The 21,656-nt window shown below is 33.6% G+C and overlaps 1 protein-coding gene and 1 long non-coding RNA gene across 2 annotated transcripts; one reads left to right on the forward strand and one right to left on the reverse strand.

Annotated features, from left to right (window-relative positions):
- Window positions 1–2,486: 2,486 nt before the first annotated feature.
- ankrd33aa (ankyrin repeat domain 33Aa) lies at window positions 2,487–16,447 on the reverse strand. The gene is made up of 5 exons (XM_680654.11): window positions 16,344–16,447; window positions 12,025–12,386; window positions 9,831–9,960; window positions 9,614–9,754; window positions 2,487–4,855 (listed from the first exon to the last, which is right to left on the reverse strand). The coding sequence occupies exons 2-5, from the start codon at window positions 12,301–12,303 to the stop codon at window positions 4,047–4,049; spliced, it is 1,359 nt and encodes a 452-aa protein (XP_685746.3). The 5' UTR covers window positions 12,304–12,386; window positions 16,344–16,447; the 3' UTR covers window positions 2,487–4,046.
- Window positions 9,456–15,734, forward strand: LOC141380506 (uncharacterized). The gene is made up of 4 exons (XR_012398572.1): window positions 9,456–9,731; window positions 9,824–9,988; window positions 12,079–12,393; window positions 13,985–15,734. It is a non-coding gene; the product is annotated as an uncharacterized lncRNA (long non-coding RNA).
- Window positions 16,448–21,656: the final 5,209 nt, after the last annotated feature.

A 21,656-nucleotide genomic window follows, 5' to 3' on the forward strand; every position in this document is an offset into this window, starting at 1 on the left:
GATGCAAATAATAAATTCACGAAACAAAGAGGTTGATTTATTTGATTGGAAACAGCTGGTTTATGGGACAGGGCTGAAGGCAGGGCGACCTGAGGTTACAGTGACATCTCCCTCTAAATCTTAAAACCTCCCTTATGCTCCAATAGAAAGCAAAGAGCAATCTCAGTTAGCTGGGATGACAGCTCGTACAGATATGATGGAAACAGAAATCCCATCTTTCGTTCATTGCAACATAATCACAAAGAAACTTCCAAAATAAATATTAACATAGGCTGGATCTGTTGTATTACTCATTAGACATGAGAAAATGTTCCAGTTTTTCCCTTTGGAGGTTTTTTAGTCTGCTTTCTCGGCTGGTGTTTACAAATGCAGCTGGCACTCCTCAGATCGGAGATGGAGAACTGTTTTTTATTTTTCTTCTATGATATGTGAAAATTTGAGGTCTGTCTTTTCTCAAACTTCTATTAACAGCAACACATGATGGAAACCTCTTTTGTTGAGCCTTTTCGAATCATATGACAACAAATCCTGCTTTTAAACATTTAAATAAACAGTTGATTTTATATTAAAGGTTTAAGCTTTTATATGCAAAAATGATAATGTGCAAAATTATTAAGGAATTTAATGTATTTGTAGACAAAGAAAAGTAAAAGTAGCGAAAGTAAAAGTAGATAATGAGAGGCCTTATCTCTCATTCTCCCGCTGTAGATGCTCTGTTTAACAGTTTTTTTGCTAGTGAAATGCTCAGTTTTTCCACTTTGCAAAGTCGTCATGTACATAGCAAATGCGCTGTGGCGCGACGCAACTGGCTCTTAAAGGGAATGGGAGATGAGACTCTGATTGGTTTTTTCTTAAAACACACCTATAACTCATTAAGAAAATAAGCTCAACCCTTTTAGACCCGTTCTTATATTAGCAAAAGTGGATTCTGACACGCCCTAAATGCGTTTGCGCCCTGCCCTTTGCACTTTGCGCATGGATCGTCAAGATAGAGCCCTCAGAGTTGTACAAAGTGTGTATAACTTTTGTATAAATGCATGGTATAAATGGTATAAATACAGCAACTTACAAAAGAGAGAGAACGACTTAGAATGTCATTTACCAATTTAATAATTAAATAAATAAATTTAATAATTAAAATTAAATAAATTACGCTGTTTTTAATCTTCTAAGAGCTTATTATGCTGTCTCTTTTATCATCTTGTAGATGAACAATGTCAACTGTCTTTAAGATGGCTGCCAACGCACTGTTCCAGAAATTATAAATATTTAAATTAAAATAGGCATTATCCTTATGAATAATCTGCATCATTGCAATCTAAATAACTACATGCTCGACTAAAAAAGCCTCAAAAGTACAATATGTTGTCCAGCAGCAGCAATATTTGTCAAACTGTAGAATGTTTTCCACTATGTGGGTGGAGTAATACACAGGGTGAGGGCTTAAGAGGCTGGACGAGTGCAGTTGTTTGCAGAATATTACACTGCTAAACAGATTCAACAGATTCAACAGCCAAACAGATTCAATTGAACCTTGCAGAACTGTTATATAAATGTATATATTTTAGTAAATGTCTGTTAAAAAAATACAACTACTGACAAAAAACAGTTAACATTTTAAAACACTGTATTTTGAAAAAAGTGTTTTAAATAAAATGAGATGTATTAGTGTCCTCAAATATTAGTATAAATTATTTAAAGCAATGGAAAAGTCCACTTTTATGACACTTATTAAAAAAATAATTTTAGCAAAAATATTGCAGTAACTACAAAATGTAATATAAAGCCAACAAATCTGAAATAGATGATGCATTGTTTTACAAATCTAAAAGTTGTCATAGGATATGTGTTTGTTTTTTTCTAACTGTAGCGTGGAACCATGTAAAACAATTTGGAAGAGGTCAAGACATAATTTTGTCTAATTTTTGGAAGTGATTAAAATGTTGTCATTTGCTTCTGGTCAGTCTTATATGATTGACAGTGTTGCCCACCCTTTAGCTAGCAAACTTATTATCACTAAAGAAGAAATATTGTTCAAAAAAGGGACCTTTTTTAATAAAAGACTATAACGACATAAAAACAAGCTTTTCTTTCCTTCAGGTTAAATGAAACATGCCACATATCCCAAAAATAAGTCTGTTACTATTTCACACTACAGTGATTTTGCATATATGCTGCAAATTTAAGAAGGAAAATCAGCTTTATAAGTTTATTTATACATATTACAATTCTACTCTCAGCTTGTTATTTTGGTTTACATGTCTTGACCTTACTTCACGTCAAGGCAAATGCTCTGTTACGTAAGGATGGCACAATGAGTGGATTAATTTCCAAGTGCTTTGCTTTGTGACCTCACTACTCCAATTATAGCCTTGCCTTAAGCGCAGTGATTTAAAGGTTTAAAACCTCCAGCAATCCCATCAAAACAGTGGCGAATAAGATGTCACCAATAGGACGGTTTAAACTTTATTGAATTAAGACTCATATTTTTCTTAAATAAAGTGTGTTTTTAATTTATATGCAACTAAAACACATGAACAACTTTATAGTGAGTCATAACAAACACAAACAACATATATTGGCTGGTGCAATTTTTAGTACAATTTTCAACTTGCAGTCTGAACACGCACAAAATTAATAATAATAAATGCAGATTGTTGCATATTGAGCTTTCCCTGGGGATAGTTTAGTGTGCAATAAGTGCTTTCCCTGAGATACGAAATTTAGAAATTCAAGAACAAATTCATAAACATTCAATTTAAACCACTGCATGAAGACAAAGAGGAAAGAACAACATTGTAAGCGTCCTTTTGTCTTAATGACATAGATTTTAATAAAGTGCTGTCATAATGAACATGGTTCAGTTTCTATGCTGTGATTTTCGAAGTCATTTGTATAGTATTAGAGTGCAATACAGAGGAATAAAATAACAGTATAGAAACGCTTTACACTACCATTCAAATATCTAGGGCCAGTGAGATTTTTAAAAAGTTTTATTAAGCAAGCATGCATCAAATTGAACAAAGATCATGGTATTGATAACAGATTAAATTTTTTTCGAACTTAATACTGTTTTTACAAACATATATTAAGCTGTACAACCATTTTCATCATTGATAACAAGTAAATCAGCATATAAGTCATTTCTGATATGCCATTAAACACCAGGGCTGACAAAATAAGCATTGTCATTACTGGAATTAATTAAATTTATTAGCTAATTAAATAATAATGAATGTAATTTGTAATTTGAATAATTCACAATTATGTTTTTTTAATAAATTACTGACCACATACTGAATGGTAGTGTAAAAAAAAACCCATTCAAATAAATAATGATGGCATAGCATACTCATCAAGCTTAAAGTTACCATTGGTATTAGTCATTCACCCTCATGTTGTTCTCCTGAAACCCAAATTAAGATATTGTAGGTAAAACTTGAGAGTCCTCCATAGACAGCAATGGTCCCGACTCATTCAAAGTCCAGAAAGTCTTCAAAAGCATCCTCAAAACAAACCAGTTGTTTCAAACAAGAAGTTGTATATAGGCATTCGGGGAGCAGGTGTTACACCAGTGCACTGTGCTCATGATCGCGTGCAATAAACTGAGACCGAAAAGAGGAGTCTGTTGATTAAGGCTGTTATTTTTGTTTTATGTATGCACAAAAGTATTATCATAGCTTTGATAATATTCCCATTGAACCAGTGAAGTCATATGGTCTGTTTTGAGGATGTTTTTAAGTGAATTGGAAACCCTGCTGTCTATGGAGCGAGAGAGAGCTCTCAGATTTCATGTAAAATATCTTAATTTGTGTTAATGTTTGGAATGATACATTGATAATTAATAATTAACAACATTTTTTTTTTTGGGTGAACAAACATTTTTAAAGAGATTTTAAAAATCATCTCAAATAAAATGTTAACATGTTAAAAATGTCTGTAAATACAGGCCTACTGGTTCCCGGAGAGGTATTAATCATATTGAGGTTACAAATATAAATCAAATGTCTTTAGATAAATCGGAGTGCATTCTGTTGGCAGTTGAATCACTTTTTACTTTTTTTCTTGGCTCCTTTTTCCAGCTTCTCCTGTTCTTCTTTTTTCTTCTCTTTTTTTTTCTCCTCTTTGGCCTCCTTGTACTTCCAGATCGGTGGCTCTAAGTAACCTTTGTTTCGCTTGCTCTTCTTCTCCTTCTTGGGTGTTGGCTCTCCAGACTTAGTCACTTTGATTTGAGGAACACAGCCAGCCGGAAACACACTGTTGCGGCGGGCCATGCTGCGCGGGACGAACCTGCGAACGCCGTTGGAGGCCATGGAAAGCACACTGCCTCTCCGTTCTGATTCAGAACAGCATGAGGCCAGCGAGACAGAAGAGCCAGATGTAGACGCCACAGAGATGGAGCCATTGCTGTGTCGTATTGTGTGCTCCTCAAGCTTTTTCCCTGAATGCATTTCCATCAGTTCAGGCACCGCTAGGCGTCTCTTGCCCACCTCTGGTGGGCTTGAGGGACACAGCGGACGGCATCCTGTGACCACCAGGGGACTATGGATGCTTGTGGTCATACGCACCATATGGTCCATGATACCATTGTCCTGGGGGTCATGTGGAAAGTTGAAAGTGAACGTTGACTTGAGGCGATGGGCGACTTTTTGTCCTGTGCTTTTTGTGGCTGTGGCTTTGGCCACCAGCTCCTTCAGGTCTGGCCACTCCAGGATGTATTTTTCACAGAATTGTTCAGCCTGAGGCCTGCTGTTCAGCCGTCTGAGCCTGTGTAATGTCTCAAAGCGACCTGTCTTCAGAGCCCACTCTCGGATGTCCTTGCCTCTTGTGGCATCCACAACATGAAGATTGGCCCCTAGAAAAATAGAAATGCAAAATGTAATGATGATACAACCATTTCCATCATTATCTTATTCATCATTATATAGAGACACTAAAATCCATTCTGTAGCCGGATATTTAAAGCATAACTTTTTAAAACCGTAAACAAATAAAATTAAATAAAATTTGAATAAATCCATTTTCTTTTGTACATTTACTTGTACTTAAAATTGCTGTTTAATACCAGTTAAAAAAGTACATAATTGCAATTGAAAAGCAACAAATAAGTCTGATTTCATTTTACAAAACAATTATGAGTTTATTGTTTTAATTGTTTTTATGATATCTTTGAATCCTTAATGAAATTTTCTTTAATTTTAATGTCATTTATTTATGGAATTTTTGTGTAGTTTTTTATTTGTATAATTATTTTTCCCATTTCTACAATCTTTGGATTCCTGTGTTTGGCTGTTTTATATACCTGCTGGAAAACCCTATATACCACACGTCTGTATGTAAATTTGGAAACTGCAATAAAAAATATGGGACAATCAAATCTGCACATACTCAGGTGTTGGGTAAAGCTCAGGCATTATTGAAAATAAAATGTTTAGTCATAGAGTTTGGCCACATTTGATCCAAATTTTAGTTTAAATAACACTTTTTCTAACACTATTTCTTTTAATAATTAAGTTTTTTTGTTTGGTGGTATAATGATTACAGAAAAAACTAAACTACATGTTCAGGTTTTGTTTACAAAATTATATTCATTTTAGAAGGTTTAGACCTTCATTCTAGTTATGTTCTTTTTAAGGAGTCTTTTTCCCAGTATGAGTGCAGGTTGAGTTTAATCTGTAATTACAGTAACTTTTTGAATATGAAATGCATTATGTCTGAAAGTATTGGATGTTGACTAGAAAAACTGTAAGGAGTTGTTTTTACTCCACCAAGTGCCCACTTTGTGTATAGCATATCTAGTTTAATGATTTGAATTAATTTGAAACAGTAAAAAAAAAGGACATTTTTGTTTTATTCATGCAAGTTCTTTATAAAATTTACATCAACTGTAAAAATATTATATATAAATGTATTATTTAATTATTTTATTGGTATTATTAATTCCCCAGTGTTAGGTTGCAGCTGGAAGGGCATCTGCTGTGTAAAACATATGCTGTATAAGTTGGCAGTTCATTCCACTGTGGCAACCGATTAAAGAAAATAAATGAATGAATGTTATTATTCATTTATTTAATTTTATAAAAATGTATTATTATTCATTCATTCATTTTCTTTTTGGCTTAGTCCCTTTATTAATCTGGGGTTGCCACAGCTTAATGAACCGCTAACTTATCCAGCATGCTTTTACGCAGCGGATGCTCTTCCAGCCTCAACCCGGCTCTGGGAAACATCCACACAACCATTCACATTCATACACTACGGACAATCTAGAGAACATGCAACATCCACAAAGAAATGCCAACTGACCCAGCCAAAGCAGAAGAATATGAATTTGCTTATCCAACAGGGCTTACATTACCAGTGAGTGTGTGCATATAAAGCAATCACTTTTAATGTATTAAATATTAATAATAATACTGGATTTAGTAATTGTTAATATTAGTAATAGTTACATTTGCTTGCCTAATGTACTAAATAACCGTTATTAACCTTATTATGAACAATTCATTTATAAAACAAATGAAATAAATTAAACATCATGATGTTATAGCAAGCAATATACATTTTCATTATTAACATGATTGTATTTAGATGAATGAAATAATTATTGTAATTTTTACACTTAATTACTGTACCTTTTTTTACAGATGGAGTAAATGTGCTGAATTGTCACACGTCAGAATAATAAGCTATATGGACACATGGCTAATCCATTACTCACTGTAAGAGCTAATAGATTATCCAGGCAGGGGATCAGAAAAGAAATGCCCTCAGGGTTGACTTTTAAACCAGCCTGTGCTTAGGTCACACATCACATCACTGGGCCTCAAAAGTCAACTTGTTATCTGCTTTACCTAAAATACTTTTTACAAATCACTGTCTCAAGCACGTATTTAACTACATTTGTGCATGTGCATCTGACATTTTGACCTCTCAAGCTTTCTGGTGATCTTTCTTTTGACTGTGATATTTTTAATTCATAGTTTATGATTTAATTCACAATGTAAAGTAAATTCAGAAAATAAAACGGGCACACACACAAAAAAATAAAAATAAATAAAAAAAACTATAGAATAATAATATTTTATCACTATACTTGACCTTTTCCAGTCTGAATAAATCACATTTAAAAAAAAATCTATGATAAGATGCAATACTAAAAAATGACCTTAGAAAATATATGTACAGTAATGTTTGCATGTTTATTTTTAAAATAAATCTAAGTAAAAAATAAGTCCACATTAAAATGGTGATGCTTAAAATATACAATATAAAGAAATTCCGATTTTTAAAAAATAAAATGATATTAAATACCAAAGACCAAGCTAATTTCAATTCTACATTTTTCTAGCATTTATAATATGGCTGCATGACATTGAAAAAATGTTACATTGCGATATTTTTTTTTTCTGCACAATATCTAGCGATATTGTTTCACCAGATAATTTAAATATCTCTATTTGTGAAGTCATTACTTCGGATGATTTTGTAGGTAAGTGAAATATATATATATATATATATATATATATATATATATATATATATATATATATATATATATATATATATATATATATATATATATATATTTATATATATACATACTTACAGTTGAAGTCAGAATTATTAGGCCCCTTTTGAATTTTTTCTTATTTTAAAATTTTCCCAAGTGATGTTTAACAGAGTAAGGACATTTTCACAGTATGTCTGACAGTATTTTATTTTTCTAAAGAAATCTTTTTTTAATTTCGGCTAGAATAAAAGCAATATTATCTTTTTTTAAAACCATTTAAAAACTATTAGCCCTTTATATATATTTTTTGATGGTGACGCAGTGGCGCAGTGGGTAGCACGTTCGCCTCACAGCAAGAAGGTTGGCGTTTCTGTGTGGAGTTTGCATGTTCTCCCTGCGTTCGCGTGGGAGAGTCCAAAGACATGCGGTACAGGTGAATTGGGTAGGCTAAATTGTCCATAGTGTGTGAGTGTGTGTGTGTGTATGTGTGGATGTTTCCCAGAGATGGGTTGCGGCTGGAAGGGCATCCGCTGCGTAAAAACTTGCTGGATAACTTGGCGGTTCATACTGCTGTGGTTACCCCAGATTAATAAAGGGACTAAGCCGACAAAAAATTAATGAATGAATGAATATATTTTGATCTACAAAACAAACCATTGTTATACGATAACTTGCCTAATTACCCTAACCTGCCGAGTTAACCTAACTAACCTGTAGTTAAGCCTTTGAATGTCACTGTAAGCTGTATAGAAGTGTCTTGACAAATATCCAGTCAAATATTATTTACTGTCATTATGGCAAAGATAATTCGTTATTCAAAATGGGTTTTTAAATCTATTATGTTTGAAAATGTGTTGAAAAAAATCGTCTCTCCATTAAACAGAAATTGGAGAAAAAATAAACAGGGGCGCTAATAATTCTACAGTCATAAATAAACACATTGGAGCAAATATTTTAGTGAAATAAAACATGCTTTTTGGTTTTCTGGAGAGAACAGCAGTGTTTAGGTAAATAAATTGAGTAACCAAATGTAAATTGTATTGTCTTCACCATATAAATAATCTTTATTAAACTTCTTTATGCATTACTAAAATGCTTTAAACTCTCTTTAAATGCTCACAGAGTCACGTTCCCTAAAATCACATGCAGATGATGATAAACTTTAACTCTATTATGGTTTAATTCTGCAGTGTTTCCACAAATCTCATGTGTTTTGACCTGTGGTTTCTGGTCATCTATAAACCTAACTCAACATAGCAGATCTTGCAATGTGGCTATTACGGATGCACAAATTGTAAAATTGATGCCGAAATGATATATTGTGCTGCCCTAATTCTTAATTTTGGTAATACTTTAATTTAAGGACTAATTCTCACTATTAACTACTGGCATTTTATCTACCCATTAATAAGATATTTTCCGTTTATAGTACTCCTAAAGTATGATTTTATTCTACATCCCTAATCCTACCCAATACCTAAACCCAATTACTACCCTAACTATTGTACCTTAAAATAAAGTGTCACCATATTTTTATATATATTCAAATAAAACATTAGCATTTTTAGCAGTGTTTCAGACTTTTGTAACTTACAATCCATAGTAACTACAACCAATAGTTTGACACGTGTCATTCTCTTAAAAAATACCACGGTTTATACACTCTCAGAACTAAAGTCTAGGGAGTTGTCACTGGGGTACTACCTTTTCAGTTGGTACCTAAAGGATCCATAATGGTATCTTAATCCAAATATACACAAAACATACCTTAGAGATGCCACCATTCCCCACAAACCATTCTCGTATCTTTTTTCTGAGAGTGTACTGTACATTTACATTTAAATAATAACATGTACAAGTATAAAACTGTCTGCAATACCTTGATTAATGTTCAAAAGTGTTCACTAAGTGTTCTGTTTATTCTCTTTACTTGTTTTTACAGATTTTGCTCTACATGTGCAAGGAAAATGGAGCAGCATACCATTGGTTTTCAACATTATTCCCCAATTCACGTCATTCTGTTTGCCCCTGCCGGTAGGAACTCACCTATTTGACCTGTCCAGTCTATAAACTAATTATAAGAGTCCTAAAATAACATACCAGCCATGAGCAGTGACGCCACACAGTCATTGCTGCCCTGCATGACTGCCTTGAGGAGAGCCGTGAAGCCTCTGTTATCCCGGAGCTCCATGTCAAGTCCAGGGAAGAAATTGATGATGTAAGTGAGGATGGTTACGAAACCTGCAACATTTAAACTTAGAATTAAGTATTAAGAATCTTTCGTGTTTTCTGCTTTATGTGTTCATAAAGAACCTACCAGCTTGTGCGGCGATCATAAGTGCAGTGTTGCCATCATTATCCTGATGATTGATATCCAGAAATGGGCACTGATTGAGTCCATACACAATATCCACAAAGCCTTTTGAGACTGCCAGCATCAGACCATTCTATTGGGGAATAAGAGTTTGTCAGCAGGTAAAATGAAGTCAACAATTTTTTTTTGCAAAATTTCTGGTACACTGTAAAACCAAGTTGATTTCACACAAGTATTAATAAAAGTTTTTGATCGAAATAGGTTATATGAACTCAGATTTTGATTGTATTGTATAAATGTTGAAAATAAGTGTTATGCGGTGTGTTTTTTCACAGGAAGAACAGACTGTTGCATGAATTAGGTTTTAATGTTGTGCCATGTTTGGATTTACAGTGTTCAGCATAACTGAGTACACCCTATTTTGAAAATTAATATTTTTATCCATTTATTAATCTCATATCTCATATATTTTTAAACTATTAGAACTATCTTATTTTAGCCATAACCTGTGGAATATAAAATTAGTTTTTAACTTATCATATATTTAATATATTTATAATATAAAAACTTTTTTTTTTCATTGGGTTGCGACCCCTGGGGTTATTTTGCTAGATTAACATCACAGCAATAACGTTAGTTGCAGCAGATTGATTTTACGGTACAATGTTTAACTTGACACCTTTATAGCACTCAAATACTGTACATTAAAAACAGAGTCCATGACTGAACAAGGAGGATGATCTCCAAGTGGCTCCAAGTCTCCAAAATCAAACCCAGAATAGTCTTGTGCTGTAAACGTTGTGCTCACCATTCTCATTAAGTGAGATTAATATTAAATTAAACAAATGAATAATGACTATAAAAATAGACTTTTGCACTGTTTTGTGTCATCAGAAAGCTTGTTTATATAGTTCTTATGTGTGTGTGTGCAATATTTGTATGCTTATAACCACCTCTGAGCATAGAGTGGGTTGCGAGTCACTGGTGTTGTTATTTTAGGGGATGCGGGCTGAAAAGTTTGAGATCCTCTTGACTAAACAAATATATATGCACAAATTTAATATTGTAAAGCTTCCTATAGAAAATCTGAATTTAAATGAGAGATTTGTGGGGGGTGTACTCATATATGCTGAGCACTGTACATATGTTTTTGTCATGTTAAAATTTGTAGGGTTACCATTGGGATAAAGTATGCCTGATGAAGTTTGGTCGAGCGTGGGCTGACGAAAAAAACTATTAAGACTGTATATACTGCATGATTTGCAAATATAGGCTTGCAAGTGTACAGAATAGTCTCTGGTTTGTTGCATTAACACATGCCATTGCTAACTGGCATAACGGTTAGAGTTAATGTGGTTTAAGCAAAAAAAAACAAAACAAAGTGTTGGAAATGTATTACTTTAAATATTTGAATAATCTCTGGGCGTACTACAGAAAGCTTCTCATCTTAGGTCTTAATAAAATATGACATGTTAAATGCTAAATTAGGATTACAGAAGAAAATCTTAACTTGATTTGGCGTTCTTATAAAAAAAAAACAATTAACAAAATTGTATATTCTCTCTAGTTAGGAAATTGTAAATAGTCATCAAGTTTTTTTACTCTCAGGTCTGGTATCAAACAATCAACGCTGTACAAGCTGCTAATGAGTTAGCCTAAACAAAATGGATAAACTACTATAACTACCATGGGTTTCATTGGTCTGCTGTCGAGGTTCCTGTACTAACTATAATATCATGTTGTAAAGCAGTCTGTAATTACTTATAAGTGTTTTGTTATTGAAATATAATACATCTTCAGGGTACTCCAATAGTCTTTTTACCATTAAACATGTTTGTTCTTAATTTTCAGTCATCAATAAATGTAATACCAGTGTTGGATAGAGCGATTCTTATAAGCAATGCTTTAGCTTCAAGTTTAAGTTGCCCTAAAAAAAGGTTAAACATCATACTTTGCAAATACTTTGCATCATACTTTGCAAAATCATGACATGCCAGAAGCCAATGATCAGACTTTGATTGAAGATTGACAAAACCAAAAATGTTTTTAAGTGGTTTCACTTGCACAGATTAATTGTTCGCCTAAAGAATAACAATGTGTAAATTGAACAGTAAAAATCTTTGTGTCTTTCTGTGTTACACCCCTTGAACTTATCAGGTTTTACAGTGTACACATATGATGAGAACTGACTCCCTACCCTTCCGTTTATGTCCAATTCCATGACTTCGTCAACTGTAACGCCCCTCTCCAGAACTCTACGCAGGGCCGCAGCATTGTTCTTGGCACAGGCTTGGTACAAGGTGTTGGCAGGGCCTCCACTGGCATCTTCCCGCTCATAGTTCGGGAGCACGGAGTCATCAGAGAGCACACTCCCTGAGTCTGAATCATTCTCCGAAACTGACAGCTCAGAGGCATCCTCGTCTGGACCCGAGCCCAGATCTGGATCCTCCTGCACCGCGACTTTAACCCCAGCCATCTGGCCAGCACGAGCCAGGACTCACACGCTCAGCAGGCACTTCGTCATCATCATCTTCATCCTCACTGCTTCCTCTCTGAAGTCTATGACGTAAGTATAGAGATAAAGAATCAAATCTCACTTTGATTGTACAGCAAAGCATACAGACGTACATTACATATGAGTTCATTGTTTCTCTTTATAACAGAATAAAGTAACTATATGCTTATTCTGCTACTGATTAACATAAAACGATAATTCCATTTTTTATCTTAAATTCTGTCTCCTATAGTTCTCAGTTGGTATCTCATATTCTGAGCTTTTTTCTTATAATTCAAAGTTTATCACACAAAATCTTTTAAGTTCTTATGAGTTCTTCTGAGAATTTCCATGATGACACTGTTTTATTAACTATTTATTGAATCTGTTTTAACTTTCTGGATTGTGGTTTGTTAGATGAATAAGAGTCTAAATAATTGAGTCTGTCAGATAAGAACAGGATGAGTAGCCTTGTGAAGGTGGCAGGCAAGATCATCGGTTTTAACTGAACTGGTCCAATAGTAATTTTCTGTAATTATGTCTTAAGCTCAGGGTATCTTATGCATCCCAGATCACCTATTGTATTTTTTGTTTCAGCTGCTTATAGGACGTCGTTTTAGAGTTCCTATATGCAAGACAAACTGAAATAGAAATTCTTTTATTATGGTGGTCATTAGGTCATTTAAGAGTCCAGCGGGGAGGGAGATGCATCTAAAAATTGATTTATTAAATGTTTTATGGTAAAAATTTGGTAATGTGTACATGGAACTTCGCCTGTGATATGGCACCTTTTGCCATTTTAGATTCCCAATTAGAGTTCTGACTTATTTTCCTAAATTTTACATTTATTATACCTAATTGTGAGTTTATTTCTGTTTTATTGTAACATGCTGTTAGTACAGTAAGTACATAATCTGTGAATATTCTTTATGAGTTTATTGCTCTTTTTCTATTCATACATCTTTGTCATATTTATATTCTTTTACCTTATTATTATATCTTGTTGTATTCATGTGTATACTAAAAGTTTCATAAAAAGACTTGTCAATAAAGTTCTTTCTGATTCTGAGTTCTAGCAATACTAATTAACTTTGCAATTACAGTTTTTTAGGTGTGAGAAAACAATTTCAAAATTGCAAGAAAAAGTACATTTCATAGTAAAATAACTTATTTTCTCTTCAAACTATTCTATTACTAAATGGGAAACTTAATATCCGACATTAGGTCATCAGGGCCAAAAGTCTTTAATACATATGCATAAAATTAAAAAATGTCAGCATTCATGTTTTGACAGTGTTAATGTGTCTATAAAGAGAGAATAAAAATGTTCTATTTGAAACTAGGTTTGTATATGGCATATATGCATTAAAGCATAAGAAGTAATGTTTATTTATGAAAGTTACTCTAATGCTGGCATGCATGTATATAAATATATGATATATTAATACTGCTGCCTCAAAATAGTCAAACTGTATGTGTCAAAAATCATATTTAATGCTTCATCTATTGATTTTGGCCAATATGGTCTTCCATAATATGATGGCTTTTGTAGATGTTAATATATTTTACAGTTAAATAAGGATTTCTTCATTCCTTCATTCATGGTGTAGTTGTATTGTATGTTTGTATCCACTTCTAACAATTAATCAATTGTACTCAACAGGTGGAAGAGCAGCAGATTACACCCAGAAAGAATGAAGAGCCTCACCTGAGGTAAACATTTGTGTTATTGACAGCCCATAATCAGACCAATATCACTCAACATATTCAATGTCTCTGAAAAGCTTCATAATAGCTATATCTGGGATGAGGCTATTTACAGGTGTAGAATAAGACGAGAACAGAGTTACTATTATATATTTTGACTGAGGGCAGAACTTGCGAAGCACAAAGTTTAACTAACAAACATGATGAATGTGAATGAGAAGGCACCTATGAACTTTTGTTCAGTCTTTCTGAAAATATTCAAAAGAATGTTGATAGCAAGGTCAAGCGTACACATAACCAAACATAATGAGAAACAAGGAACCATTTCAAGCATAGCACACTAATATTCTGTCTTCAGTTTCTACGAGTGGGGGTTTTAATGCTTAAAGGGATGCTTTACCCAAAAATGAACATTCAGTCATCATTTACTCGCACGCCACTTGTCATAAACAAGTTTCTTCTGTTGAACACAAAATAGTTATTTTGAAAAATGTTGCAAACCTGTAACCATCGACTTTCATAGTATTTGTTTTTCAATGTTTACAGGTTAACATTGTTCAAATATCTTCAACTTTGTTCAACAGAACAAAGATTCTAAAACATGTTTGTGACAAGTGAAGGGCAAGTAAATAATGAGTACATGTCATTTCTGGCTGAACTATACCTTTAAGTGCACAGGAAAACAGAATCCTTTAGTCAGACGTTAACCTGGTGATTCATGTGTCTGCTTATGTGTCAGCGAAGGCCTGACTCTTGACTAATCAAAATCATCATTAAGTCCATTTCCACTTCCCTCTTTTAAACCCCCAGGAGCGAGCCATTAAACAAACCACTTAACCTCAGGTTACTCTAGTAAGTCTCTGATAATAGCAGCTTAAATGGCTCCTTTCTCACATTTTCCTTTATAAATAGACGACACTTGCAGCATTGGGAATCGGGAAAAATGTAATGCAAAAATTGAGACATAAATCTGCCTGTGCATGAAAATATCCCATAGTTTGAAACTTAAAAAAAGGATGTATTTGCTCTCATGGTGCTTTCCCAGCAGCTATATTTAGCCACTGTTACTGGTGGCACAGTGGCTAGTGCAGACTGACATAGAGACAGTGTGTGTTTGTGTGTGTGTGAGAGAGAGGGGAAGAGACAGAAGGGGGTAGTGAGGATGGGAAAACATTCCCTGTTAGTGCCACATAAACAGTCTGTTCTCTGAGAACCAAAACACTGTCCACATGCTGGTTTAGCTCTCCAGACCACTTTTTTACACTGACTTATTGTCAGCTCAAACATAATACTGCACCATGCAATAACAGTCATGTGTATTTGTTTAAGGGAAACTGTATGTTTTTAGATGCTTTAGGTTCAACTGTTTTAGATTTTCCAACTATATTTAATACGTAGAAATAAAGTCTTCCCAATGGTCTTGCAATTAATAAAATGTTTTATAACAGCATTTGTGATCACTGATTATTATAATTATTATAATTCCGGCATTGTTTCCATCAGTTTGCTTATGCTGGATATATGCTATGTATGCACAAATGCATAAAGTGCAATTGTGCATATGCAAATGCTTAAGTATTTTAAACGATGTTCAACTTTTTTTTAATGCTTATTCAGCATTATACTACCTGGATACAGTCTGTAGCAATTTTATAATATCAATATTTTTTTAATTATAAAGTGAACGACATTTTATAATGAACTACAAATAAATAATTAAAATAAAGCAAAAATATATCCTTAAAATTCTTTTAATTGGTTAAATGTGATCAAGTTATGGCAATAAATACCTCAATTAAATTTAAATAATGTAAATTATGTCATGTAAATATAATAATGTCATGTAAATTATATAATATAAATATTTTTTTATTTTTCAGGCATAAGATTTCAGTATTGCACATCATAGTTTTTTATATTGCTTTAAAACTAAACAAACAAATAAATTTAACAATAAAAAGTAAAAAAACATGCCTAAAATGCCTTCAAAAGGCTAAACACAGTTTAATCTAACAGAATTTTTTTTTACATATAGCTATGTTTAAAATAATAAAAAACAAAATAAAAAAAAATCAGAAAAGCTGGTAAAATTATTTCACATTACCTGTCCTAAAATCTACTCATGCAGCATAAATAATGAACTATCATTTGAAGCACAAGCACAAAAATAAATCCTAAGCTGTCAACTTGTTTCTACACACACAGTTCCTCTCTGTTCTTCCACTTTATGTGGCCTTTCAGCAATAATACCTGTTTCCCCAACCCTGCTAAAATCCATATGCACCAAATCAACAAGCACATCCATTGTATCTCACCATAAACGGTGCTGAGAAGGAGGCGTAATGTTGTCCCCGTCCCTCAGATCATTGCTCTGCTGTGTCAGTGTAAGTCCTCCCAGTATGGATTCGCACAGTAGACTGTCTGATCCCGCAGGACAGAGCTGTGTCCCAGCCTGTCCCCTCCTCCCCAGTGCTATTCGGACACTTAGGCCTCCCATCACTAAGGAATCCTTCCAAATCTTGACACAGGTGCTCTGTTAAGAGAGGCATGTCCACTCATCCTGATTACAGGAGATTTGTGGATTAACATTCAGAAATGGCAGCTGCCAGGAGTTGCTGAGATTGTCACAGGTTCATTTTCACAGCTCTGAATTGGCATGTTTCTGTCCTGTTTGACTCTTTTTAGTGAGAGTATCAACATTTTGCAGTATATTCGGGGCTATAGATAGAATTAAAAATGCTAAAAAAGTGAAAGTACAGATGTTTAGTGGAAATTTACTCAAAACTATAAGTGTCTTGCTGAAAATATACTTAAATAAAAGTAAAAAAGTAGAACTTTTAAATTCAGGCTTATAGCCAGGGGGTGTTTGGGTGGTTCGAAAGACCCACCCCCTATTAACAAAGTCCAGAATCTGAACCCTATTTTAGCTAATTTGTCCAATTTTGTCTAGAATGCCATCATAAATTGTGAAAATTATCACACTGTAAAACCCAACAGTCAACTTTATCAAATGAAATGAGTGTAGTTGACTCAAAATTTACTGAAAGTTAATTCTACTGATTTGAAAAGAGTTTTGAACTCAGTGTTGAAAGAGTTAATCAAACACCTCATTACTTCAACTTAAATGGAGTAAGTACTCATATAGATTAGTTTTTTTATAAACTCAAATGGTTTGTAGCAATCGGTTTTCTCAGTTGGTTTGATTTCTCTTTATTTATTGGATTTTACTGTGCTCGAATGGCTTCATTTACTCAAATGAATTAAGTTCACAGTACTCATTATGTTTAGTTTTTGAACTTAAAAGTTTTGTTGCAATCGGTTTCCTCAAATGGTTTATGTTACCTTATTTTTTTGGGTTTTACAGTGTAGAAGAAGGATTTAATACAAATTTAACTTTTAATTATTCAAGTGGCCAAATTCTGACTGAGGAAAGTTGAATGAGCTGACCAGTTTGTTATTTGCCTATACATTTTTTATTTTAAAACAAGTTTTATCAGATTCTTATTTTTTGTTATTCTAAAATTTTATATTTTATAATATTTTAATGAAGGTTGATAATAAATTTAAAATAAAATAAAAGTATTTTCACATTTCTTTATTCAGTTTTTTAAAAGCTAAACTCAAATAAACAAATTTGTAAATAAATACTTCATAGTAAAACAGCATCTTTGCACTTTGACAAAATTGTAGGAAATATTTTAGGTACACCAAAAGTGTGGTTATGATCACCAACAGACAAGATGATCCAGCAAAAGTTTGTGCTGAAAAGATCACAAAAATGTATAATTGAATGGAAAATAAGGCGAATACCTCCAAAAAAGATCCACTTTTTCAGAAAAAAGAACCATCCCTTTCAACAGGCTGGCTACAGGCCTAAAATTATGGGTACACTTCAGACCTATGCTCACTATAAGGCTTAATTTTGGTGGTGTATTAGTATTTGTAAAGTATATATTCTGCATGATCTTTCATGATCATTCTACATCCCTAATACTACTCAATTCCTAAACCTTATTACTACCATAATAACTATTAATAAGCAGCAAATTAGAAGTTTATTAAGAAGAATGTCATAGTTAATGGTTTGTTAAAAGTGAGGTTTGTACATTACAAAACAAGTGACAAATTAATGTATGCAAAATTTAAAAGTAGCCTAATTTACAACAAATTTAGCCCAATTTTTTTGTTAAAAAGTGTAAGCAAACACATATTAATTGTATATTTGACTGTAAAATGTTTACTGAATCAATCAAATCAATACACTTAATAGATAGCTAAAGCTATTTTCCAGCTATGGAAAAAAAAAACACATTTAGTTAATCAGCAGACACTTTTAACCAATGTGACTTTCAACTGAGTTTTTATGGCCAAAATGGTCTGATAACCTTTCTTTTAGAGTTTTTTTTTTTTTTTTTTAAACATGTTTAATTGTAATTGAGTAAAGTACAAACACCTAAAGATAATACTTAAGTACAGAAAACAATTACATTTACTCAAAAGCATTTTGCACCCCTGAATGTATTACAAATTTATTACAAACATTTAATTTAAGCAAGTACTACAATATTACAATTTAAATATAACAGTGGACCTTACAGAGTAAAGTGTATTATGAAGTCTGTTGTTTTTATAATCATCTGACTACTGCTGATTGTTTTTCATGGAGTTGAAATTGGATTGCTTCATGTCCGTTTGCACCTGGAATGCCTTCAGAACGCTCATGTCTTATGTGACCTGAAATAGTTGTGGCTTAGAATAGGGCTGAGTTTAGCTAATTAAAACATGCTTAAGCGTATCAGTCAAGTCCAGGTAGCCCCTCGTGCCACACCTCTTACAGCCAAACACTGCTCATCTTCTAGCAGTCACGTGAAGAATCACAGGGGCTGAAACTAATCTATCCAACTGTGATTAATCTGCTCCAGTCCTATAATTGTTTTTTTTACTTCAGAGAGGTGAAGACACCTGTTATTGTAGGCTGTATGGATGTGTACCTAACGTAATGAAAATGGATTCATTTTTATGCAGGTCAAGTTGTCTAATTAGTGATGACTGCTTGGGAGTTGAATAGGAGCTATAATTACAGGATAATTTCATTCAAGTTGCTTCTGTTGGAGCAGATTCTTTAAAATGAGTGTGCATTACATTAAAAAAAAATCATTTCTCTATCAACCTTAAACCATATTAAAGGAATATTTCAGGTTGGATGAATCTTATTTAATAGATAATGCTGATTACCCAAAATTAAGTTTGTCTTTAGTATAGCAAAATTCTGGTAAGACACAACATTAACCAGGCCCATTGCCAGGGGGGTTCGGTGGTTCGAAAGACTCACCCCTCACTGACAAAGGTCCAGAATATGTCCCATACACAAGCACATTTGTCCCATTTTGACTGCTATGCCGTAATAAATTGTGAAAATAACCGTTGAGGAAAGCTTTGGGACCAAGCGGAATCCTCTTTTCGCTGTTGCTTTAAAAGTTGCTGTTGCATGAAAGTTGAATGTGCTGGTCAGTTTGTTTTTACCTAATGACAATAGGCAGGTTTTTAGTTTAAAACTTCAACAGCATCCTTTTTGTTCTAATGATATATGATGTAATAAATTTGTATTTGAAAAAGAAGTATTATTCTCATATCGTTTTCTTCCAAGTCTTTAGGAAATGTTTTTGGTACATCAAAAAGTGTGGTTAATGGCCATCTGAGAAGCTAATCCAGCAAAACAAAAATAGTGCTTAAAAAGTTTTTGAACCTCATAATTAAATAGAAAATGAGTATAATAACTGCAAAAAGTTCCATATTTTAGGAAAAAAAAACACCTCTTTTACCAGGCTGGCTACAGGCCTGTTAACAATGGATTGATGTGGGCAGTTTGTGAACATTAAAATATGCACTGTTTCAATGTTATTTAAGGTGATCAGGGCCAGAAGTCAAAAAAGGAGGAGTTCAATTCCAGAATGATTGGTCACTATTGACTATATATATATATATATATATATATATATATATATATATATATATATATATATATTTATTCATTTTCTTGTCGGCTTAGTCCCTTTATAAACCAGGGTCGCCACAGCGGAATGAACCGCCAACTTATCCAGCAAGTTTTTACGCAGCGGATGCCCTTCCAGCCGCAACCCATCTCTGGGAAATATATATATACCTTATATATGTATAAACTTCATATAGTTGCAATCTAAACAACTATTCTCGCCTAAAAAAACCTCAAAAGTACATTATGTTGTCCAACAGCTGCAATATTTGTCAAATATAAGTGAGTTTATTCCTCTGCTTGGCACTCTATGTGGGCGGAGTGATACTAAAGGATGAAGAGGCTGTATGAGCATTGATATTGCAGAATGCATGGCTATCAGCCAATCAGATTTGAGAAGTAGACAGAACTGTATATATAATAGACTGAATTGTATATATAAAATGTAAATCCAAATGTGTTTACAGTAATCATGACAATTCTTTATACATAAATTAAGAACCAACTGAAACACGCATTATAAATTCACCATGAATCCACAGGAATGTTGCGTGAGAACTTGTTCTGCTGGCATGAATATGATAGAAATACAAAATGTTAAGTGAATGAGCTCTTTCTATTTATTTCTCTGAAAGTTCATCAAATTGCACTTATGCATGATATCATGCAATTGCCAACAACCACATTAACAAACAGACCTAGTACAAAGATTTCAAATTCGATTAAGTGTATATCAAGCAAAGTGTGTTGACACATTTGTTGGTTAGCCACAAGATATATCTTGGCCTATTTCGTCAGGGCCTTGGAATGAAACAACTGAACAAAACAAACACGAGTGGCTCCAATGGTGTATTCCAGATGGAAGCTTTTTGTTAAAGATGTATTTAGTAGGCAGTGTATTATGGAAAGATCAGTAAAACTATTTGCAGTCTTGCATATGCTTTTCTAATCAAGACTAGTATCACTAAAATCACACACACGCGCACACGCACACACACACACACACACACACACGCACACAATCTTGCAACAAATCAGTGCAAGATTACACATCCTCTGTGCTTTCAATCTGCAATGACCACTTAATTGACTTTAAGACAAACTAGAGTCCACGTGCATTATTGATAGCCTCAGATTGTGTATAGCCTATTATTCGTTCAGTGGAAAGCAAAGCCAGCCAAACCTTTTGGTAGTTTTATAGCGGGATCAGATCAGGTTGACTGGATGACTTGGATTTTAGCAAGCAGGAGGAAAGGTGATGTGCGGCCACAGTTATTTTCTCAGACTGTTGACCTGAAGCAGAAGAGTTATTACAGTGCAAAGACTCAGGAAATGAGCAGGAGAAAGAGGAAGCTCAGCTGGCCTTAGAGATCATTCAAGAAGGCCCCTTTTGCACGGACTCTCTCCACAACAGGAGAGAGAGATTTAATAGAAAAGGAACCTGATATGTGTTGGATAAAATGTGTCTGTTAATATAAATACCACACAAGTTATAAAACACAGTGCCTGCCAGCTCACTCTTAAGTGTCAATTTCTCATTTGGCCAGCAGAGGGAAGCAAACAGCATCATTATCGCATCCGTTACTGGATAGGACGTTGTTTACTTAGGCTAGAGTTCTCAGGGTACTCAGTGTAC

The sequence above is a fragment of the Danio rerio genome, chromosome 23 (assembly GCF_049306965.1).
Source record: "Danio rerio strain Tuebingen ecotype United States chromosome 23, GRCz12tu, whole genome shotgun sequence".
NCBI classification, from domain to species: Eukaryota; Metazoa; Chordata; class Actinopteri; order Cypriniformes; family Danionidae; genus Danio; species Danio rerio.